The sequence below is a fragment of the Heterodontus francisci genome, chromosome 46, assembly GCF_036365525.1.
Source record: "Heterodontus francisci isolate sHetFra1 chromosome 46, sHetFra1.hap1, whole genome shotgun sequence".
NCBI lineage: Eukaryota > Metazoa > Chordata > Chondrichthyes > Heterodontiformes > Heterodontidae > Heterodontus > Heterodontus francisci.
Window position 1 is genome coordinate 21,331,523 of NC_090416.1, and position 25,631 is coordinate 21,357,153.

The following is a 25,631-nucleotide window of genomic DNA, read 5'->3' on the forward strand; positions in this document are numbered from 1 at the left end:
TGACAGCTGACTTGTCCCATTCACTGTTTGAAGCAAGCTTGGTGTTCCTTGAGACGGTGTGTAGGCTGCGGCCTGTTTCTCTGATGTAGACAAGTCTGAGGTTCTGCAGCCAACATACCCCAGCAAGAACAATAGTATGTATCAACCTACCACGAGATACAACAGCTGACCAATCAGCAGCATGAACAATAGCATGTACCGACCTATCACGAAACACAACTAGCCAACCAACAGTAGCAAGAGCAAGAATGTGTAATGCCCCATCAGCAGTAAGATCTCACCCACATTGCCATGTTCCACCATATATAAACCTACCTCTTCCACCTGTTCCAGTCATTTCTCCAGATGACAGACAGAGTACTTTGCCTGAAATATTGAGGCCTGCCAGTTCTTAAGAACGCCTCTTTATTAAGGTAACAACTGCTCTTTTCAGAGAAAATTCAATGTGGTTTAAACTGTAAAAAAAATTGTCTTACTCAAATTAAACTGCTTTCACCATGAAAACCTGTAACCAAGGAAAAAATTACATCAGATGTTCAGAGTGCCTTGTCTGTCACAGACTGTGATACTCTTAGTCCTGAGCACAACACTCCCTGATTTAGACTTCACTCCCTCACCCTTTCACCTCTTTCAGTAAGATTACAACTCTGCTTTGCATAGGTGAAGCTTTTGTCACCTGAGAGGCGGTTGTGTAGCCTGCAGGAAATCAGATCCTGCGCTCTGATGCAAAATAAATGTTAAATGGCATCATAGGGTCATAGAGAGCTACAGCACTGAAACAGGCCCTTCGGCCCACTGAGTCTGTGCCGACCATCAGCCACCCATTTATACTAATCCTACATTAATCCCATACTCCCTACCACATCCCCACCTTCCCTCACTTCTCCTACCACCTACCTACAATGATCAATTTACCTATCAACCTGCAAGTCTTTGGCTGTGGGAGGAAACCGGAGCACCCAGCAGAAACCCACGCGGTCACAGGGAGAACTTGCACAGGCAGTACCCAGAACCGAACCCAGGTCGCTGGAGCTGTGAGGCTGCGGTGCTAACCACTGCGCAGGTCAAGAATAAACAAAAGTTGTGGATAAAAAAAACACGAAGGAAACATGACACACTGAGCTCTGCTGCCGCATTGCAATCAGTTCATAGAAATATCCCAAAACCTTCTCCCCCTGTCCTTGGCTGCCAGGACTGTTCACCCTGCTTCCCCCCCAAAGAAACATTACAAGCTTTATTGAGCCAGCCTCCCCCAGCCTGTTTAACAGGCATCCTCTGGAATATACTGCTAATTCTTGTGCTTTAGCCTAGACAGGCGATGACAGTAAGGAGCATCACCCACAGGAACACAAGAAAAATAGGAGCAGGAGTAGATCACATGGCCTATTGAGCATGCTCCGCCATTCAAAATGATTACGGCTGATCTTAGGATTCAACTCCACTTTCCTGCCCACTCGCCATATCCCTTGATTACCTGAGAGACCAAAACTTTGTCTATCCCAGCCTTAAATATATTCAATGATGAAGCATCCACAATTCTCTGGGGTAGAGAATTTCAAAGATTCACTACTCTTTGAGTAGTGCCTTTGACCTCGTCAGCAGATGTGGTCTCTTCAGACTACTAGAAAAGATTGGATGCCCACCAAAGCTACTAAGTATCATCACCTCATTCCATGACAATATGAAAGGCACAATTCAACATGGTGGCTCCTCATCAGAGCCCTTTCCTATCCTGAGTGGCGTGAAACAGGGCACCCACACTTTTTGGGATTTTCTTCTCCCTGCTGCTTTCACATGCGTTCAAGTCCTCTGAAGAAGGAATTTTCCTCCACACAAGATCAGGGGGCAGGTTGTTCAACCTTGCCCGTCTAAGAGCGAAATCCAAAGTACGGAAAGTCCTCATCGGGGAACTCCTCTTTGCTGACGATGCTGCTTTAACATCTCACACTGAAGAGTGCCTGCAGAGTCTCATCGACAGGTTTGCAGCTGCCTGCAATGAATTTGGCCTAACCATCAGCCTCAAGAAATCGAACATCATGGGGCAGGACGTCAGAAATGCTCCATCCATCAATATTGGCGACCACGCTCTGGAAGTGGTTCAAGAGTTCACCTACCTAGGCTCAACTATCACCAGTAACCTGTCTCTCGATGCAGAAATCAACAAGCGCATGGGAAAGGCTTCCACTGCTATGTCCAGACTGGCCAAGAGAGTGTGGGAAAATGGCGCAGTGACACGGAACACAAAAGTCCGAGTGTATCAGGCCTGTGTCCTCAGTACCTTGCTCTATAGCAGCGAGGCCTGGACAACGTATGTCAGCCAAGAGCGACATCTCAATTCATTCCATCTTCGCTGCCTCCGGAGAATACTTGGCATCAGGTGGCAGGACCGTATCTCCAACACAGAAGTCCTCGAGGCGGCCAACATCCCCAGCTTGTACACACTACTGAGTCAGCGGCGCTTGAGATGGCTTGGCCATGTGAGCCGCATGGAAGATGGCAGGATCCCCAAAGACACATTGTACAGCGAGCTCGCCACTGGTATCAGACCCACCGGCCGTCCATGTCTCCGCTTTAAAGGCGTCTGCAAACGCGACATGAAATCCTGTGACATTGATCACAAGTCGTGGGAGTCAGTTGCCAGCCTTCGCCAGAGCTGGCGGGCAGCCATAAAGACGGGGCTAAAATGTGGCGAGTCGAAGAGACTTAGTAGTTGGCAGGAAAAAAGACAGAGGCGCAAGGGGAGAGCCAACTGTGCAACAGCCCCGACAAACAAATTTCTCTGCAGCACCTGTGGAAGAGCCCGTCACTCTAGAATTGGCCTTTATAGCCACTCCAGGCGCTGCTTCACAAACCACTGACCACCTCCAGGCGCTTATCCATTGTCTCTCGAGATAAGGAGGCCAAAGAACTACTCTTTGAGTGAAGTAATTTCTCCTCATCTCAGTCCTAAATGATCGGCCCCTTATCCTGAGACTGTGCCCCTGTGTTTTAGATTCCCTAACCTGTGGGAATAATCTCTCATTGTCTACCCTGTCCAGCCCCTTTAGAAATGTTTCAATCAGATCACCTCTCATTCTTCTAAACTCCAGAGAACACAGGCCCAATTTACTTAGATAAAAGCAAAATACTGCGGATGCTGGAAATCTGAAACAAAAACAAGAAATGCTGGATTCACTCAGCAGGTCTGGCAGCATCTGTGGAAAGAGAAGCAGAGTTAACGTTTCGGGTCAGTGACCCTTCTTCGGAACTCCCTCTCAAAATCAGACAATCCTCTTATCCCAGGCGCCAATCTAGTGAACCTTTGCTGTACTGCCTCCAATGCAAGTATATCCTTCCTAAAATGTGGAGACCCAAACTGCACACATTACTCCATATGTAGTCTCACCAAAATCCTGTACAATTATAGCAATACATCCTTATTCCTGTACTCCAATCCTCTTGCAATAAAGGCCAACATGCCATATGCCTTCCGAATTGCTTGCTGTACCTGCATATTAACTTTGTGCATTCCTTGTACGAGTACCCCCAAGTCTCTCTGAAAATCAACACTTACCAGTTTCACAACTTTTAAAAAATATTCTGCTTTTTTTTTTGAACGACCAAAGTGAATAAGTTCACACTTCCCTACATTATACTTCATCTGCCATCTTGTTGCCCACTCATTTAATCTTTCTGTATCTCTTTGCAGCCTCTCTGTATCCTCCCCACAGCTTAAAAACTCGGATTGTTTTCACTGGAACGACGGAGGTGGAGGGGCGACATGATAGAGGTTTACAAAGTTATGAGCGGCATGGACAGAGTAGATAGTCAGAAGCTTTTTCCCAGGGTGGAAGAGTCAGTTACTAGGGGACATAGGTTTAAGGTGCGAGGGACAAAGTTTAAAGGGGATGTGCGAGGCAAGTTATTTTACACAGAGGGTGGTGAGTGCCTGCAACTTGCTGCCAGGGGAGGTGTTGGAAGCAGATACGATAGCGACGTTTAAGAGACATCTTGACAAATACATGAATAGGAAGGGAATAGAGGGATATGGGCCCCGAAAGTGCAGAAGGTGTTAGGTTCGGCAGGCATCAAGATCGACACAGGCTTGGAGGGCCGAATGGCCTGTTCCTGTGCTGTACTGTTCTTTGTTCTTACCTTTCCACCTACTTTTGTATCATCAGCAAACTTAGGAATACATTACTCTCTGTCTCTTCATTCAAATCATGAATATAGATTGTAAATAGCTGAGGCCCCAGCACTGATCCTTACAGCATTCCACTCTTTATTGCCTGCCAATTTGAAAATGCCCCGTTTATGGCCACTCATTGCTTCCTGTCTGTTAACCAATCATCTATCCATGCTAATATATTACCTCCAACTCCATGAGTCCTTTTCTTGCCTATTAACCTTTTGTGAGGCACCTTATCAAATGCCTTTTGGAAATCCAGGTGTACTACATTATCTACTGGTTCCCCTTTATCTACCCTACTAGTTAGATCCTTAAAAAACTCAAATAAATTTGTCAAACAGGATTTCCCTTTAGTAAAATCATGTTGACCTGTTCTAATCGTATTGTGCTTTTCTAAGTGCATTGTTAAGACTTCCTTAATAATAGATTCTAACACTTTCCCAATGACTGATGTTCGGCTAACTGCTTGTAGTTCCCTGTTTTCTCTCTCCCTCCTTTCTTGAAAAGCAGTAAAACATCTGCCAACTTCCAATATGATGGGACTGTTCCTGGATCTAAGGAATTTTGGAAAATTGTAGCTAGCACATCCATTATCTCTTTTAAAACCCTAGGGTGTAGGCCTTAGATCTGGAGATTTGAGATTTGAGTCCCTTAAGTTTCACCAATACTTTTTCTCTGCTGATATGAATTTCCTTAATTTCTTCTTTCTTTTTAGCCCCTAGGTTGCTGACTATTTCTGGTATGGAAGTTGTGTCTTTGACTGTGAAGACACACAAAATTCCCCGGCTCTCTCCCTGTAGCTCTAAGTTTATTTCCCGCAAGTGCACATCAAATTTCCTTTTAACATCATTCATTGTCTCTGCTTCCATCAACCACATAGGCAGCAAGTTCCAGGTCAGTACTATTTTCTGCGTAAAGTTTTTCCTTTCAACCCCCCTGTGTCTCTTTACCAAAACCTTAAATCTGTTGTCCCCTAGTCTGTGTACCATCATCTTAAAGGGTATAGTTTTTCTTTGTCTATCCTATCCAAACCAGTCAGAATCTTGTACACTTCCATCAAATCTCCCCTCATTCTCCTTTGCTCCAAAGAGAACAACCCCAGCTTCTCCAACCAAACCTTGTAGCTAAAATACCTCATCTCTGGAACCATTCTGGTAAATCTCCTCTGCATCCTCTCAAGGACCCTCACATCTTTCCTAAAGAGTGGTGACCATAACTGGACAAAATACTCTAGTTGTGGTCAAACCAGAGCTTTATAAAGGTTCAACGTAACCTCCCTACTTTTGTACTCAATACCTCTATTTATGCAGCCCAATATCCCATATACTTTGCTAACTACTCTCTTAATATGTCCTGCCAGCTTTTAAAGATCTATGCACATGAACCCCAGATCCCTCTGTCCTTGTACATTCTTTAGAACTGTTCCATTAAGTCTATATCGCCTCTCCTTATTCCTTTTGCCAAAATGCATCACCTCACTTTTCTCTGTATTAAATTCCATCTGTCACTTTCTGCCCATTCTGTTAGCCCATCTATGCCCTGTTGCAGTTAATTGGTATCATCCTCACTGCCATACCTTCAAGTTTGGTATCTTCAGCAAATTTTGAAATTTTACTCTATATTCCAATATCCAAGTCATTTAAGTGTATCAAAAACAATCAGTGGTCCTAGCATTGAACCTTTGGGAATACAGGTCTACCATCCTCCAGTTTGAAAAATTACCATTTACCACGACTCGCTGACACTGACCCTCCAATTCCATCAATTTTGGTAAACAGCCATGTGGTACTTTGTCCAAGGCTTTCTTAAAACCTGTAGTTACTAGCAATGTTCTTAAACCCTTTCTTGAATAAGGGTGTCACATTTGCCTATCCAATCCTCTGGCACCTCCTCCATGTCTAGGAAAGACTGGAAGTTCATGGCAAGCCATCCAGAACTATTCAAATTCTTACATGACGTTGTTCCTCTGCATCTCTGTAACCTCCTCCAGCCCTACAACCTTCCAAAAACTGTGTTCTCTCCAACTCTGCATTCCCAATTTCTTTCACACCACCACTGGCAGACTTGCCTTCGATCATCTAGGCCCTAAGCTCTGGAATGCCCTCCATAAACCTTTCTGTCTTTGACCAATTTTGTGGTTGCCTGTTCTACTGTCTCCTTTGGCTCAATGGCGACTTTTGTCTGACAATGTTCAGGTGAAGTGCCGTGGGACTTTTATTACATTAAAGGTGCTTTATCATTGCAAGTTGTGGCGGTTTGAAATTGGAATAAAAGATTGAAATCAATTTGCATTATTGAGTTCAGCATCTCCTTCCCCATCTCAGGGAGATTGTAACTTTTTTGGACCTCTTTATAAGGGGGCACTTGACCATTTGTTTCCTAGTCAACTGCAAATGACTTCTAAATGGAACAAAAAACACAAGGCACTATTGCCGAACTCAGACTAAAAATATATTTAACAGTCACTTCCCAAGACCTGGATCTAGTCGCCCATTCGTTTAAAAAAAAACCTGCAACTCTACCTAGGTGGAAAAATAACAACAGGTTCGAATGGAGATGTGGTTTTGCGCTGAGTGCCCGGCACCTGCTGGAAAACATTACCAGCTTTTACCTGGTCCCTCAGACTCAACACAGAAAGATCACTCCAGAGACGCAGCTGTTGTCATAGCAACAGCTAGAAATGGGAATCTTTAACCAAAGGGACAAGATTTATTCAGTGCATATGGTGGGAATGGAAATGGCAGGGAGAGTGGAGGGGGAGAACTGTCCTGGTTAATGATTGAGCAGAGAGAAGGAGCTGGCCTGTGATCTCACTCTGATCTGCTGACTCAGGGTCACTGCTGAGAACCCACATCATTTATCACACTTAACACCATCGTTCCAAGAAGTTCTGCAACCTGGTTTATTCAGTAATTTCATCCTGGTTTAATTAAAACTTTGGAGCGCCATGTTTTGGATCAGATGAGACCAGCTCTAACTGGTAATAGTGACACTGGCCCTTTACAAGTTGCTGAGCTTTGGGAGAAGGGTATGAAGTATCAAATTCAGATACAGATCTCTGGGCTGCAACTGAACATTGAGAATTTTCACAAGCTCGAGGAACAGCGCCTCATCTTCCGATTCGGCACTGTACAGCCTTCTGGACTCGACATTAATTGCAACAACTTCAGAGCATGGCTGCCTTTTTATGTTTTATTTTTTAACCATATGCCTGTCTTAAACTTGTTTTTCATGTTTGTGCTTTTGGACAGAGCTATTCATTATTCTGACATTAACACTCTCTCTGGACTAATGCTTTGTCTTTTACTACAACTATTAGCACTCCTTTTGCCTATGTTTCATGACATCTGTCATTTAATCTCTTTCCCTTTTGCTCTTCTTCCTCCCCCACCCCCCCCCCCCCCCCCCCTTTCACTTGCTCAAAGCCTATTACATTTCTAACCTTTGCCAGTTCTGATGAAAGGTCACAGACCTGCATCGTTAACTGTTTCTCTCTCCACAGATACTTCCAGACTTGCTGAGTATTTACAGCACTTTGTTTTTATTTCAGATTTCCAGCATCCGCAGTATTTTTCTATTATATGAGAAGTTTCAAGTTTGAATTAACCCTCCCCCTCCCCCCCCCTCAATCACACTGACATTCATTTCATTGCTGTTTGTGGGATCTTGTTGTGCACAAATTCATTACCATATTTGCATAACCTAACAGCAAGGACTCCATTGGCTGTGAAGTGCTTTGGGGTGTCCTGGGCGCTCTATAAGTGCAAGTTCTTTCTTTGTAATTGACTTATGTCAGCAAGTGTTTGCTACACCATTGGTGGCTGTTCCTTCAGTTTCCTAGGCCCTAAACTCTGGAATTTTATCCTGAAACCTCTCCGCTTCTTTCCTCCTTTAAGACATTTCTTAAAACCTCCCTCTTTGAACAAGATTTTAGTCATACGTCCTAATAGCTCCTTATGTAACTCAGTGCCAAATTATGTTTGATAATGTTCTTGTGAAGCACCTTGGGATGTTAAAGGTGCAATATAAATGCAAATAAAAGGGAATCCAAAAGTCATCCACTATTGTAAAAAGGTGGCAAAAGGAGGAGTGAGCTGATTAGGGACCAAAAAGGGGATTTACGCATGGAGGCAGGGGTCATGACTGAGGTATTAAATGAATATTTTGCATCTGTCTTTACCATGGAAGAAGATGCTGTGCAAGTCATGGTGAAAGAGGAGGTAATCCAGATGCTTGAAGCATTTATCACTGATGAGGAGGAGGTATTGGATAGGCTAGCAGTACTTAAAGTTGATAAGGCACCAGGACCGGATGAGATGCATCCAAGGTTAGAGGGAAGTGAGAGTGAAAATTGCAGAGGCAGTGGCCATAATTTTCCAGTCTTTCTTAGACTGAGTGGTGCCAAAGGACTGGAGAATTGCAAATGTTACACCCTTGTTTAAAAAAGGGTGTAAAGATACGCCCAGCAACTACAGGTCAGTCAGTTTAATTTCAATGGTGGGGAAGCTTTTCGAAGCAATAATTCAGGACATAATTAATTGTCACCTGGGCAAATGCACATTAATTAAGCAAAGTCAGCACGGATTTGTTAAGGGTAAATAGTTTTTTTATTAACTTGGAGCTTTTTGATGAGGTAACAGGGAGGGTTGATAGGGTAATGCTGTTGATGTGGTGTACATGGACTTCCAAAAGGCATTTGATAAAGTGCCGCATAACAGACTTGTAAACAAAGTTATAACTCATGGAATAAAAGGAACAGTAGCAACACTGATACAAAACTGACTGAGTGACAGGAAACAGAGTAGTGGTTCTTGGATGTTTTTCAAACTGGAGGAAAGTTTGTAGTGGAGTTCACCAGTGATCAATGTTAGGACCCTTGCTCTTCCTGATATATATTAAATGATCCAGACCTTGGTATACAGGGCACAGTCTCAAAATTTGCAGATGATACGAAACTTAGAAGCATTGTGAACTGTGAGGAGGATCGTGTTAAACTTCAAAAGGACATAAATAGGTTAGCGGAATGGGCGGACAAGTGACAGATGAAATTTAACACAGGGAAGTGTGAAGTGATTCATTTTGGTTGGAAGAATGCTGAGTGACAATATAAAGGATACAATTCTAAAGTGGGTGCAGGAGCAGAGGCACCTGGGTATATATGTGCATAAAACATTGAAGGTGGAAGGACTGGTTGAGAGAGCAGTTAATAGAGCATACAGTAACGTAGACTCCCTTAATAGGGGCAAGAATACAAAAACAAGGAAGATATATTAAACTTGTATAAAACACTGGCTCGGCCTCAACTGGAGCATTGTGCCCAGTTCTGGGTGCCACACTTTGGGAAAGATGTGACGGCATTAGAGAGAGTGAAGAAAAGATTCACAAGAATGGTTCCAAGGATTAGAAACTTCAGTTACATGGATAGATTGGAGCAGTTGGGACAGTTTTCTTTGGAGAAGATTGAGAGGAGATTTGATAGAGGTGTTCAAAATAATGAGGGGTCTGGACAGAGTAAATAGGGAAAGACTGTTCCTATTGGTGGAAGGATTGAGAACAAGAGGGCACAGATTTAAGGTAATTGGCAAAAGAAGCAATGGCGACATGAGGAAGAACTTTTTCATGCAGTGAGCGGTTGGGATCTGAAACGTACTCCCTGATACTGTGGTGGAGGCAGGTTCAATTGAGGCATTCAAGAGGGAATTGGATTGTTATCTGAAAAGGAAGAATGTGCAGGGCTACAGGGAGAAGGCAGGTGAGTGGCACTCGGTAAATTGCTCCAGCAGAGAGCCAGTGCAGACATGATGGACTGAATTACCTCCTTCTGTGCTGTAGCAATTCTGTGATTCTGTTAAAATTATGTTTCCAAGATTCTATACATTATACAATTTTCAGCCCACAATTCTTCATTGGAATTGCACATGGGATCAAGACCAAGTGAGGTTAGAGAGCAAGTAATAACTAGACTGAGCATGGATACATAATTCAGCCCCATATTCTAATCTTACATTTCTGTCCTCGGTTTAAACCCAACCATAAATAATGGATAGTCAAATAACAGAAATTTCAATTTTGGAAGCAAAAAAGTAAAATTTGTCGAAGCAGAGAAGTTTGGCAGGACAGGCTGAGGAGCTGGAAGATACAAAACTGAGATGACAACACTGCTGGAGGGTGTAATTGCAGTGTGATTACAAAGGCAGTTTCCATTACAAATATGGACACTGGAATTTATAATGGTAAAAATGTGACAATTAGAAGATAGTTTTTAGACAGGAAGTGTGCACAGATGCAAGATTTTTAATACATTTTAGATGGTTGATGCAATTATGTCATCCCATTTCTATTTTTGCAAAGACCTGAGCACTAAAAAGCTTGCACAATCAGCATGACACAGAGCTGAGGCCACACACTTTGACTTTCATTTGTTGCGCCCCAAACATCAGAGTTTCTTTAAACCACATTTGACCATTCAAAAAGAAAAATAAAGATGCAGTAAATGGAGTAAAGCCTGAATGTCTGTCTTGAGATGTTCAGAAGGAGATAAAGGCATTATGCAAATAGGCTTTTCTCATCATCTTGACAATTTTGATTTTTTTAAATTGACAATCTGTTAAAAGGCATAGTGTAATCATGATGAAGAGTCTCTTGTAAATGTTGGAGGGGGTGGGTGCAGCAGATGATATGGTCAGCAATGGCCAGCAACCTAGACATTTCTTCTGGGGCCCCAGCGAGGGCACATGGTGAACAGCAACTGGACTTGGCGTCCCTAGGCATGGAAGGGCAAAAGGAATGAGTTGATTTTCATTCCTGATCCTGAAGTGCCGTAACCTGCAGGGCAATGGACCAAATGCTGGAAAGTGGGATCAGGCTGGGTGGCTCTTTGTTTTTCAGCCGGCGCGGACACGATGGGCCAAATGGCCTGTTTCTCTGCTGTAAACTTTCTATGTTTCTATCACCATCCACAGGCCCTGCAGAATGTGTGCATGCGGACAGGATCAGATTTGACTGATAGTGGAGTAGCCCATAAACAGTGCCCATTTATCCTCCCATGTGAAGAATAATGATTTAGTCCCGGTACCAGAAAGGGCCCAAAGCCATATCGTTACATTCTTTCTTACTCATAGCCTTCAGGCAACAAGGTACAAAAATCAAAGTTGGCAATAAAGAAACTGCAGTGAAATTCAGCACAAATACAGATTACATCAGAAACGTTTCAGTCAGTACATTCTCAAGCACTGGGAATCTGCTTAAAGCACAGTTCCCAACTTAACCCATATTCACTACACTGTACACGGATTGTTAACAGTAACCTCCATTTGCGCCACACCCTTAACAAGAATCTGCAGTGTTGCAGGTGACCACTGTATGCAATTAAAAGCAGTACTAACTCTAAGTCATGGAATATTAAATGCTTCGGACAAACACGCTCCATTCAATGAGGGACGCAAATCACACAAAGGGCAAAGAGCCAAAACTTTACACAGATTTGTCCGAAGCCAATTCGGAAGGAGCAATTACTGAAACATGAAGAGAACGAGAGGCTCCGGCTCCCGGAATCTCATCAGTTTAAAGATTCAGAACCAGGATCTCTTCTGCCCTTTATCTCATATTTCCATATCACTCTCCTTTTCTTGATTCCAATCTCCCCTCTTTGTTCTGCTCTCGTTGCTTAAAGTCCACGTTAACATTAAGCTGCTTTCATATTTTTAGTGAACTAATTCTAGGAACCAACTTTCCGCCGACACTTGATGTACCCCCGGGGAAATCACCGTCCTCCCCGAAGGGGTGAAGCTTCCCCGGGTCCACACCGATCCAGATTGTGGTCTTATTCCTGTTAGCTCGCCAGTTTGCTTTGGAGGATTTTAAACTCTCACCTGTTCCAAGGCAGAATCCCAACAACAGACGAGCGAAGAAAAGGCGCCTCAGGTCCATTACAGAACAATTGGAGAAAAAAAGGTGGCTTAAGATCGTCAGCGCTCACAGAGAAGCTCCAAAACAGACTGAGGAGACTCCGCCTGCAACAGGTACCAGTTCACCTGGAGATCCCGCCTATCACTGGAAGAGATGCCAAGCCCCACCCAATTTTAAACACACCTGGAATAACCCCCCCCCCCCCCCCCAACACAATCTAGAATTGAAATAAAAACAAGAAATGCTGGAAATCCTCAGCAGGTCTGGCAGCATCTGTGGAGACAGAAGCAGAGTTAACGTTTCAGGTCAGTGACCCTTCATCAGCATTTCTTGTTTTTATTTCAGATTTCCAGCATCTGCAGTATTTTGCTTTTATACAACTAGAACTGACTCTGCCCAAATTGGAATATACCTCACCAACGCCAGGAATAAACCCACCGCACCTGACCAGAACCATGCCTGACACAGACCTATACCTGGGACATAACTGCATCTGGACAGACCCACATTGAAACGGAAGCACATCTAGAGCAGACCCATACTGAGACACACAACTGAAACAGTCGTGCACCTGGACTGACACATGAAACAGATTGGCACCTAGCATCATACAGCACAGAAGGAGGCCATTTGGCCTGTCCTGTCCGTCTTGCAGGCTCTCTGCAAGAGCAACTCAGCGAGTCCCACTCCCCCGCCATTTCCCCGTAGCCCTGCAACCTTTTTTCTTCAGATAATAATCCAATTCCCTTTTGACAGCCATGATTGAATCTGCCTCCACCACAGTCTCAGCCAATGCATTCCAGATCCTAACCAATCACCGCATAAAAACATTCCTCCTCATCTCACTTCTGGTTCTTTTGCCAATTGCCTTAAATTGGTATCCTCTGGTTTTCGACAGTGCTGCCAATAGGATCGCTTTCTTCCTATCTACCTTGTTCAGACCGCTCATGATTTTGAACACCTGGAACAGCCCTGCACCTGGAACAGACGCAGACGTGGAACAGACCTGGACCTTGAACAATCCCACCCTGGAACAGATGGACATGCAGCTCAGACCTGCAACTGGAACAGTCCTGCACCAGAAACAGAGCCTCACCTGGAACAGTCCTGCACCCGGACCTTGAACAATCCCACCCCTGGAACACACCTGGAACAAGCCCACACTTGGTTCAATTCCGCACTTGGACAAACTCACATCTGAAAAAGTCCTGCACCTGGAACAGAACCACACCTAGAACATAGGGGAGGCGGTGGAGTAGTGGTAATGTCACTGGACTGGTAGCCTAGAGGCCTAGGCTAATGCTCTGGGGACGTGGGTTCGAATCCCACCACAGCAGATGGTGAAATTTGAATTCAATTAATAAAATCTGGAATTAAAAAGCTAGTCTAGTGTGACCATGAAGCCATTGTTGATTGTTGTAAAAACCCATCTGGTTCACTAATGTCCTTTAGGGAAGGAAATCTGCCATTCTTACCTGGTCTGGCCTACATGTGACTCCAGATCCACAGCAATGTGGTTGACTCTTAAAATGCCCTCTGAAATGGCCACTCAGTTCAAGGGCAATTAGGGATGGGCAATAAATGCTGGCTTAGTCAGCGACGCCCACATCCCACGAACGAATTTTTAAAAAACTGTCATGCACCTGGTAAAGCCCCACACCTGGAACAGACCAACAACTAAACCAGAAGCACAGCTTGAACAGACCAAGACCTGGAACAGATGGACACCTGGGACTGTCCTGCACCTGGACAGACCCACATCTAAAACTTGAAACAGATCCACACCAGGAACAGATCCACACCTGGACATATCTGCACCTGAAACACAGTTGCACCTGGAACAGAACCACACCTGCAACAGTCCCACACCTGCAACAGTCCCACACCTGGAACAGAGATGCACACATGGAACAGCCCCCACCAGACACAGTCCCTCAACCTGGAACAGATCCACACCTGAAACAGACTCACATCTGGAACACTCATGTGCCTGCAATAGATCCACACCTGGAGCAGCCCCACACCTGGATAAGACTGGCACCTGGGTCTAACACTGGTGTTTTAAACTTAAATAAAGGCAATTACAAGGGTATGAAGACAGAGTTGGCCAAAGTGAACTGGGAAATTAGGTTAAAAGATATGGCAGCAGAGAAGTAGTGATAAATATTTCAGTAGCTATTTCATATCTCTCAGCAAAGATATATTTCAGTGAGAAAGAAAGACTCGAGGATAAGGATGCTCCATCCATGGCTAACGAAGGAAGTTAAAGATAGTGTTAAATTGAAAGAAAAAGCATACAATTCTGTGAAGATCAGTGATAGATCAGAAGATTGGACAGATTTTAAAAACAAGCAAAGAATGACTCAAATAAAAGGGGAAAAGTATGCAAGAAAGCTAGCTAGAAATATAGAAACAGATTGTAAGACTTTTTACAAGTATTTAAAAAGGAAAAGAGTAACTCAAGTGAGTGTTGGCCCTCCAGAGAGTGAGTCTGGAATTAATAAACGGGTAACAAGAAAATGGCGGAAGTGTTGAACAGGTGTTTTGTGTCGGTCTTCACTGTCGAAGACACAAAAAAATCTCAAAGATACTTGAAAAACAAGATGCAAGAGGGAGGGAAGAATGTAAAACAATCACCAAGGAAAAGGTACTGAGAAAACTATTGGTACTAAAGGCTGACAAGTCCCCAGGGCCTAATGGCCTGCATGCTAGCGTCTTAAAAGAAGTGGCTGCAGAGATACATTAGTTGTGATCTTCCAAATTTCCCTAGATTCTGGAAAGGTCCCAGCGTATTGGGAAATAGCTAATATAACACCACTATTCAAGAAAGGAGGGAGACAGAAGGCAGGAAACTATAGGCGAGTTAGCCTAACATCTCTCCTAGGGAAAATGCTAGAATCCATTATTAAGGAGGGATATATAGCAGGGCATTTAGAAAATAATAATGCAATCAGGCACAGTCAACACGGTTTTGTGAAAGGGAAATCGTGTTTGACTAATTTATTAGAGTTCTTTGAGGAAGTAACAAGCAATGTGGATAAAGGGGAACCTGTAGTTGTGGTGTACTTGGATTTCCAAATGGTATTTTATAGATGCCACATCAAAGGTTACTACACAAAATAAGAGTTCACAGTGTAGGGAGTAGTATATAAGCATGGATAGAGGATTGGTTAGCTAACAGGAAGCAGGTAGGGATAAAAAGATCATTTTCGGGTTGGCAGGATGTGACTAGTGGAGTGCCACGGGTATCAGTGCTGGGGCCTCAACTATTTACCATCTACGTCAATGAGTTGGATTAAGGAACCGAATGTATGGCGGCTAAATTTTCAGATGACACAAACATAGGTAAAAACAAGAAATGCTGGAAATACTCAGCAGGTCTGGCAGCATCTGTCAAGAGAGAAGCAGAGTTAACGTTTCAGGTCAGTGACCCTTCATCAGAACTGAAGAACATGAGTTCTGATGAAGGGCCACTGACCTGAAACGTAAACTCTGCTTCTCTTTCCACAGATGCTGCCGGACCTGCTGAGTATTTCCAGCATTTCTTGTTTTTATTTCAGATTTCCAGCATCTGCATATTTTGCTTTTATGACAGGTAGTAAGGTAAGTTGTCAGAGGAGATAAAGAGTCTACAAAGGGATATAGATAGGTTATGTGAGTGGGCAAAATTAGGCAGATGGAGTATAATGTTGGAAAATGTGAACTTCTCCACTTTGGCAGGAAGAATGGAAAAGCAGAATATTATTTAAATGGAGAGAGATTGCAGAACTCTGCAGTACAGAGGGATCTGGGTGTGCTGCTACATGAATTACAAAAAGTTAGGTGCAGCAAGCGATTAGGAAGGGAAAAGGAATGTTGTTGTTTATTGCAAGGGGAATAGAATATAAAAGTAGGGAAGTTTTGCTACAGTTGTACAGGATATTGGTGAGACCACATCTGGAGTACTGCTTACAGTTTTGGTCTCCTGAAGAAAGAATATCATTGCATTAGTTCAGAGCAAGTTCACTCGACTGATTCCTGGGATGAAGGGGTTATCTTATGAGGAAAAGTTGAACAGGTTAGGCCTGTATCCATTAGAGTTTAGAAGAATGAGAGGTGATCTTATTGAAACATATAAGATCCTGAGGGGACTTAACAGGGTGGATGTTGAAAGAATGTTTCCACTTAAGGGTGAGACGAGAACTAGGGGGACAGTTTAAAATAAGGGATCCCCGATCAGAGATGGAGATAAGAAGAAATTTTTTCTCTGAGGGTCATTAGTCTGTGTAATTCGCTTCCTCAGAGAGCAGAGGAGGCTGGGTCATTGAATATATTCAAGGCTGAGTTAGAGAGATTCTTGATAAACAAGGGTTTCAAGGGTTATGGGGGGCAGACAGGGAAATGGAGTTGAGGTCACATTCAGATCAGCCATGATCTTATACAAACATACTAATTAACAGCAGAAGTAGGCCATTCGGCCCCTCTAGCCTGCTCTACCATTCAATAAGATCATGGCTGATCTGTTTGTGTCTCGAATTCCACACTCCCATCTACCCCTGATAACCTATGATTCCCTTGCCTAACAAGAATCTATCTACCTCCAGCTTAAAAATATTCAATGACCCCCACATCCAACACTTTCTGAGGCAGAGTTCCAAAGTCGCACAGCCCTCTGAGAGAAAGAAATTCTCTTAATTTTTGTCCTAAAAGGGCAACCCTAATTTTAAAACAGAGCCCCTAGTTCTGGACTCACCCAGAAGGGGAAACATCCTTTTTATATCCACCTTGTCAAGACCATTGAAATGGCAGAGCAGGCTCGAGGGGCCAAATGGCCTTCTCCTGCTCCTAATTCATATGTCCAAAACAAAGCCGCACCTGCAACAGTCCCGCACCTTGAACTGAGACGCACATGTGAAACAGACCCGCACCAGGAACACTCCCGCACCAGACACAGTCCCTCATCTGGAACAGCCCTCACCTGTAACAGTCCCGTACCTGGAACGAGATGCACACGTGGAAGAGACCAGCACCTGGAACAGACCAGCACTTGGAATGGTTCTGCACCGGGACAGACTTACACATGAAACAGTTACACACCTAGAATCTTAGAATGGTTACAGTGCAGAGGCAGGCCATTTGGCCCATCCCATCTGTGCCAACTCTCTGTAAACGCAACTCAGGTAGTCCCACATCCCTGCCATTTCCCATAGCCCTGCAATTTCTTTCTCTTCAGATGAATATCCAATTCCCTTTTGACAGTCACGATTGAATCTGCCACCCAGGCAGTGCAATCCAGATCCGAACCACTCGATGTGTAAAAAAGTTTTTCCTCATGTCACCTCTGGTTCTTTTGCCAATCATCTTAAATCATTGTTCTCTGGTTCTCAATCCTTTCTCCAATGGGAACAGTTTCTCCCTATCTACTCTGTCCTGACCCCTTATGATTTTGAACACCTCTATCAAATCTCTTCCCAACCTTCTCTTTTCTCAGGAGAACAGCCCCAGCTTCGCCAGTCTATCCACGGAACTGAAGCCACTCATCCCTGGAACCATTCTTGGAAATCTTTTCTGCACCCTCTTCAATGCCTTCACATCCTTCCTAAAGCACGGTGTCCACATTTGGACACCGTACGCGAGTTGAGGCAAATTCAGTGATTATAGGTTCATGTAGGTTCACCATTATGTCTTTGCTTTTGTACTCTTTGCCTCTGTTAATAAAGCCCAGGATCCTGCATATCTTATTATCTGCATTTTCAACGATTTATGCCCGTATAGCTCCAGGTCTCTCTGTCCCTGCAACCCCTTTAGAATTTTATCCTTTATTTTATATTGCCTTTCCTCATTCTTCTTACCAAGATGTATCACTTCACACTTCTCTACATTAAATTTAATCTGCAACCTTGTCCATCCATTACACCAGCCTGTCTATGTCAGAGTTGTTCAACATATGGCCCGTGGACCAGAATCCAGCCCGTCAAAGGTTTCCATCCATCCTGCAGATGTATTTCAGAGATAGAAATTTTCCATTGTCTTCTTCTTCCAGAACAGCTTTTTAAAAAACATCGCAAACATCAGTTTCACAGCTGACAGGTGCTGCATGAGACTGGTAACGGTGGTTTCCCAACTTCGGACAGATTCGGGGTTTTCTTTCTATTTTTTAAAAAGGCCACCGGCAAACCTGTGTATGAAGTTCAGATACTGCTGTTCCCGATGTCAGCACCTGTCAGCTGTGAAACCCAGCGCAATTTAAAAAAAAACTAATCACAAAGCTGCTGTGCAGAGCACTCCCTGTAACTGTCAGAGAGCGAGAACAACAGAGAGAGAGAGGGGCTGGGGGGAACAGAGAGAGAGAGAGAGAGCAACAGAGAGATAGAGAGGAGCGGGGGGAACAGAGAGAGAGAGGGGGGTGAGAGAGAGTGGGGGAGGGGGGGGGAGAGAGAGAGAAAGAGCAACAGAGAGATAGAGAGGAGCCGGGGGAACAGAGAGAGAGAGGGGGGTGAGAGAGAGTGGGGGAGGGGGGAGAGAGAGAGAGAGAGCAACAGAGAGAGAGGGGCTGGGATGAACAGAGAGGGAGAGGGAGGAGAGAGAGGGGGGCAGAGAGAGAGATAGGGGAAGGAGGGAGAGAAAAGTTTTGATTAATAGTAAGATAAATTTTTAATGCCTTTATCTTTCTGATATTGTCTCACCAGCCCCCCATGTAAGACAAAAATTATAATGTGCCCCCCCTGCCCATGCAAAAAGGTTGGACAACTCTGGTCTATGTCTTTTGGAGGTCTATCACTATCCTCCTCACAGTTCACAATACTTCCAAGTTTGTGTCATCTGCACATTTTGAAATTGTGTCCTGCACACCCAAGTCTAGGTCATTAATATAGATCAAGATAAGCAGTGGTCCTAATACTGACCCTGGGGAACCGTACTATATACCTTCCTCCAGTCTGAAAAACAACCATTCACCAATACCCTGTTTCCTGACATTCAGTCAACTTCGTATTCATGCTGCCACTGTCTCATTTATTCTATGGGCTGCAACGGCCCTCACCTGAATCAGAATGGCAGCTGGACCAGATCCTCACCTGCAACAGATCCAGGCCGAGAACAGACTCGCACCTGGAAAACAACCGCACCTGGACAAACCATCAAATGAACAGATCCACACCTGGATAGGGCTTCAGCTGAAACAGAACCGCAGTTGGAACAGATCCTCACCTGAGACAGAACCTCACCTGGAACAGAACCTCAGCTGAAACAGATCCTCACCTGGAACAGATCCTCACCTGGAACAGATCCTCACCTGGGACAGAACCTCACCTGGGATAGAACCTCACCTGGAACAGAATCTCACCTGGAACAGAATCTCACCTGGAACAGATCCTCACCTGGGACAGAACCTCACCTGGAACAGAACCTCACCTGGGATAGAACCTCACCTGGAACAGAATCTCACCTGGAACAGAATCTCACCTGGAACAGATCCTCACCTGGGATAGAACCTCACCTGGAACAGAATCTCACCTGGAACAGAATCTCACCTGGAACAGATCCTCACCTGGGACAGAACCTCACCTGGAACAGAACCTCAGCTGAAACAGATCCTCACCTAGAACAGATCCTCGCCTGGGACAGATCCTCACCTGGGACAGAACCTGACCTGGGACAGAACCTCACCTGGAACAGAACCTCACCTGGAACAGAACCTCAGCTGAAACAGATCCTCACCTGGAACAGATCCTCACCTGGGCCAGAACCTCACCTGGAACAGAATTTCAGCGGAAACAGATCCTCACCTGGAACAGAATCTCAGCAGAAACAGATCCTCGCCTGGAACAGAACCTCACCTGGAACAGAGCCTCACCTGGAACAGAGCCTCACCTGGGACAGAATCTCGCCTGGAACAGAACCTTTCCTGGAACAGAGCCTCAGCTGAAACAGATCCTCACCTGGAACAGATCCTCACCTGGAACAGATCCTCACCTGGGACAGAACCTCACCTGGAACAGAACCTCACCTGGAACAGAGCCTCACCTGGAACAGAGCCTCACCTGGGACAGAATCTCGCCTGGGACAGAACCTCGCCTGGAACAGAACCTCGCCTGGAACAGAATCTCAGCGGAAACAGATCCTCACCTGGAACAGATCCTCACCTGGGACAGAAGCTCAGCTGGGATAGAACCTCACCTGGAACAGAATCTCACCTGGGACAGAACCTCACCTGGAACAGAACCTCAGCTGAAACAGATCCTCACCTGGGACAGAACCTCACCTGGAACAGAACCGCAGCTGGAACAGATCCTCACCTGGAACAGATCCTCACCTGGAACAGATCCTCACCTGGGATAGAACCTCACCTGGAACAGAGCCTCACCTGGGACAGAATCTCGCCTGGAACAGAACCTTGCCTGGAACAGAACCTCGCTTGGAACAGAACCGCAGCTGGAACAGATCCTCACCTGGGACAGAACCTCACCTGGGACAGAACCTCACCTGGAACAGAACCTCAGCTGAAACAGATCCTCACCTGGAACAGATCCTCACCTGGAACAGATCCTCGCCTGGGACAGATCCTCACTTGGAACAGATCCTCACCTGGGACAGAACCTCACCTGGAACAGAACCGCAGCTGGAACAGAACCTCAGCTGAAACAGATCCTCACCTGGAACAGAAGCTTAGCTGAAACAGATCCTCACCTGGAACAGATCCTCACCTGGGCAAGAACCTCACCTGGAACAGAACCTGACCTGGCACAGAACCTCACCTGGGACAGAACCTCACCTGGAACAGAACCACGGCTGGAACAGAACCTCAGCTGAAACAGATCCTCACCTGGAACAGATCCTCACCTGGAACAGATCCTCACCTGGGCCAGAACCTCACCTGGAACAGAATCTCAGCTGGAACAGATCCTCACCTGGGCCAGAACCTCACCTGGGCCAGAACCTCACCTGGAACAGAAACTCAGCGGAAACAGATCCTCACCTGGAACAGGACCTCACCTGGAACAGATCCTCACCTGGAACAGATCCTCACCTGGAACAGATCCTCACCTGTGACAGAACCTCGCCTGGAACAGAACTTCACCGGGGACAGAATCTCACCTGGAACAGAACCTTTCCTGGAACAGAGCCTCAGCTGAAACAAACAGATCCTCACCTGGGACAGAACCTCGCCTGGAACAGAACCTCACCTGGAACAGAGCCTCACCTGGGACAGACTCTCGCCTGGAACAGAACCTTGCCTGGAACAGAACCTCGCCTGGAACAGAACCTCACCTGGAACAGAATCTCAGCGGAAACAGATCCTCACCTGGAAGAGATCCTCACCTGGGACAGAAGCTCACCTGGAACATAAGCGCAGCTGAAACAGATCCTCACCTGGAACAGATCCTCACCTGTAACAGAACCTCAGCGGAAACAGATCCTCAACTGGGAGATCCTCACCTGGAACAGAATCTCAGCGGAAACAGATCCTCACCTGGAACAGAATCTCAGCGGAAACAGATCCTCAACTGGAAGAGATCCTCACCTGGAACAGAACCTCACCTGGAACAGATCCTCGCCTGGAACAGAACCTCACCTGGAACAGATCCTCACCTGGAACAGAACCTCAGCTGAAACAGATCCTCACCTGGGACAGAAGCTCACCTGGAACATAAGCGCAGCTGGAACAGATCCTCACCTGGAACAGAACCTCAGCTGAAACAGATCCTCACCTGTGACAGATACTCACCAGGAACAGAACCTCAGCTGAAACAGATCCTCACCTGGAACAGATCCTCACCTGTGACAGAACCTCACCTGGAACAGAACCTTTCCTGGAACAGAGCCTCAGCTGAAACAAACAGATCCTCACCTGGGACAGAACCTCGCCTGGAACAGAACCTCACCTGGAACAGAGCCTCACCTGGGACAGACTCTCGCCTGGAACAGAACCTTGCCTGGAACAGAACCTCGCCTGGAACAGAACCTCACCTGGAACAGAATCTCAGCGGAAACAGATCCTCACCTGGAAGAGATCCTCACCTGGGACAGAAGCTCACCTGGAACATAAGCGCAGCTGAAACAGATCCTCACCTGGAACAGATCCTCACCTGTAACAGAACCTCAGCGGAAACAGATCCTCAACTGGGAGATCCTCACCTGGAACAGAATCTCAGCGGAAACAGATCCTCAACTGGAAGAGATCCTCACCTGGAACAGAACCTCACCTGGAACAGATCCTCACCTGGAACAGAACCTCACCTGGAACAGATCCTCACCTGGAACAGAACCTCAGCTGAAACAGATCCTCACCTGGGACAGAAGCTCACCTGGAACATAAGCGCAGCTGGAACAGATCCTCACCTGGAACAGAACCTCAGCTGAAACAGATCCTCACCTGTGACAGATACTCACCAGGAACAGAACCTCAGCTGAAACAGATCCTCACCTGGAACAGATCCTCACCTGTGACAGAACCTCACCTGGAACAGAACCTTACCTGGGACAGAACCTCACCTGGAACAGATCCTTACCTGGGACAGATCCTCACCTGTGACAGAACCTCACCTGGAACAGAACCTTACCTGAGACAGAACCTCACCTGAACAGTAAATGGGGCATTGGTTTACAGTCTCATCCAAAAGACAGCACCTCTGAGAATGTAGCACTCCCTCAGTATGAGAATGAGCGAGATTATGTGGTCAAGTCCTTGGCTTGCACCCACAACTTCTCACTTCGAGACAAGAGTGTTACGTGAGTCAAGTGAGTTAATTGAGCGAGAAAAAGCTCTTCATTCAGTGGAGCCCATATATCTACAGAGCCTGCCTCTTCAATCAAAAAGCCTCTTTGGCAACATCTCCCAAATCTGTGACCTGCACCATCTAGAAGGACGGGGGCAGCATTCACAGGGGAATACAGTCACCTCCAAGTTCCCTTCCAAGTCACGCACCATCCCAACTTGGGCATATATTGCCATTCGTTCACTGTCACTGGGTCAAAATCCTGGAACTCCTTACCTAATAGCATTGTGGGATCATCTTCCACACATGGACTGCAGCAGTTCAAGTAGAAGGTCCACCACTACCTTCTTAAGGGTAACTGGGGATAGGCAATAAAAGGTGGCCTTGCTAGTGATGCCCACATCCTGAGAATTAATTAAGGAAAAACATTTAACAGGAGCAAGAACTCAGTGAACAGTAAAAGTCCTTGAATTCCAGGCTCTAGTTCGACAGTAGTTGGCATCTCTGGGTACTCACTGTCCAGGCAAATGCTCTGATTAATCCAACTGATCCCATATAGAACATGTATACAGTAGAACCTGCGTCACATTGTTAGTTGCAGGCAGTTCAATACCTGAATCTTCAAACACAGCTGTATCACATTTATTAATTTTATAATGAATGCTTCCCCTTGTAGCAAAGACTGGGCTCCCTGATAACTGGGGGTGGATGCAGTGCCCACATTCAATTCCTGGTCTGTTCCGAGTTATTCTCAGCTATGGTGAGGAGGAGGGCTCTGCAACTGGGCCAGCAGGAGCTGAGGAGAGAACATTTGAAAAGTACCAATACTTGCCTTCACTGGCGTGATGGATGGGAGCCGTGAGCTTAACCCTATCCTGATGTCCTCAGTGTCTACACTGCTTTAAAGCAGAGGTCCCTGGAGAGTGATCAGGAACAGGAACCCTGGCTGATTTCCCCCTCCCGAAGTCAGGTGCAGTTCCAACTGTTGCCCAGCTGAAATCAGCTAACTGTGCAGAGATTGAAAACTAGACGTGGGAACTACCAGATATATATATATGGCCAGACTATATCAATTCACTGAGACTCCAGGAGAGCTTGTGTCGCTGCTATTATGACATGATTCTGATGCTTTTAGCAGGAGAGGCAGGTTAGTGGTACATTTTGTCCATGTTTTGTTTCTTGGTGAATAATTCAAAAACAATTTGTATCCAGTGTTCTGTTCTTCCAAAGTGGAGCAGCTAAAGTCCCAACATCAAAGGAAGTGTCAACAGATCCGGTTCCTTGATACTTGGCAGTCTGCCATTCAGACCTGGAGCTGAGTGAGTTTTAGAAAATGTGCTTATAGCTCCCCCAAGTGGTAATATTAAAACTCACAAAATACTGTCTCAGGTAAAGGACCTGCAGGTCAGAGAAAAAAAGAGAATTAACACGTTAGGTCAATGACCCTTCATCAGAACTTTCATCATCAATTCTGATGAAAGGCTATCAACCTGAAATGTTTAAGTCTTAAGTTAATTTCTGTTAAGTCAGTTAATAGGCTCATAAATAGAGGCATGGCAGGGCATCTCAGTCCCATGGAGTGCACATCCTGTTTCATGTGGGAACTCCAGAACACTTCTCATGTCTTGGACAACCATATGTGCAGGAACTGTCATCAGCTGGCACAACTTAAACTCCAGATTTTGGAGCTTGAGCAGCAGCTAGTTTCACTGCAGTGCATTTGCAAGTCTGAGAGTTTCATGGGTAGCATGTTTCTGGGTGTGGTCATCAGCAGCTTAAGAGAGTGTAGGCACAGAGGGAATGGGTGACTGCCAGTCAAGGAGGACCAAGCAGGTAGTGCAGGAGTCCATGAGTATCTCACTCCCCAACCAGTATTCAGTTCTGGTGAGTAAATACTGGTGAGTGCTAGTTCCTCTGGGGAGTGCAACCAAAGTCAAGTCCATGGCACCATGGCTGGCTCAGCTGTACAGGGGGGCAGAAGGAAAAATGGGAAACCAATATTGCCTCTCTAGTGCCAGGATCAAGGATGTCACTGAGTGGCTGCAGAGCACTCAGGGGAAAGAATGAACAGCCATTGGTTGTGGTCCATATCAGTGCCAATTACATAGGTAGAAAGAGGGATAAGGCCCTGCAGGCAGATTTTTGGGAGCTAGGTAGGGGACTAGCAAGCATAGAGAGTAGTGATCTCTGGATTACTCCCAGTGCCACATATGAGTGAGTATAGAAATAGGAGAGGATGAATGGCTGGAGAGATGGTGCTGGAGGGAGGACCTATAGCTTCTTGGGACAATTGGGACAAATTCTGGCGGTGGTAGGACCTGTACAGGCCCGACAGGATGCACCTCAACAGGGCCGGGACCAATGTCCTTGTGGAGCGTTTTGCTACTGTTATTGAGGAGGATTTCAACTAGCTTGGCAGAGGGATGGGAACCAGGATCTAACATTACAAAGGAAAAACAAGGTTCACAAAGGACTGGGAGAGCCAGATAACACTGGAGTAAGAAATGATAAGACATTAGGTAGGGTCAGAGGAAGTGGTAATGCAATTAGGTCCAAATTAGGTTCCCAGTGCATTTTTGTGAACACATGGAGTGTGGTAAAGAAGATTATTTTATTCATTTCATGGGATGTGAGCGTCGCTGGCCAGGCCAGCATTTATTGCCCATCCCTAATTGCCCATGAGAAGGTGGTGGTGAGCTACTGTCTTGAACCACGCACCCTCTACCAACTAGGGAACACAACCACCTGCAAGTTCCCGTCCAAGTCACACACCATCCTGACTTGGAATTATATCGCCGTTCCTTCACTGTCGCTGGGTCAAAATCCTGGAACTCCCTTCCTAACAGCACTGTGGGTAT

At 45.5% G+C, this 25,631-nt stretch overlaps 1 protein-coding gene across 1 annotated transcript in view; it reads right to left on the reverse strand.

The window, feature by feature from the left end:
* The window catches only part of LOC137356946 (mucin-1-like), a 58,830-nt gene extending 46,651 nt beyond the window's left edge, over positions 1-12,179 (reverse strand). Inside the window, exon 1 of the mRNA XM_068022827.1 lies at positions 12,040-12,179. Within this exon, the coding sequence (XP_067878928.1) occupies positions 12,040-12,097 (58 nt within the window). The 5' untranslated portion in view covers positions 12,098-12,179. The remainder of the gene's footprint in view (positions 1-12,039) is intronic.
* Positions 12,180-25,631: the final 13,452 nt, after the last annotated feature.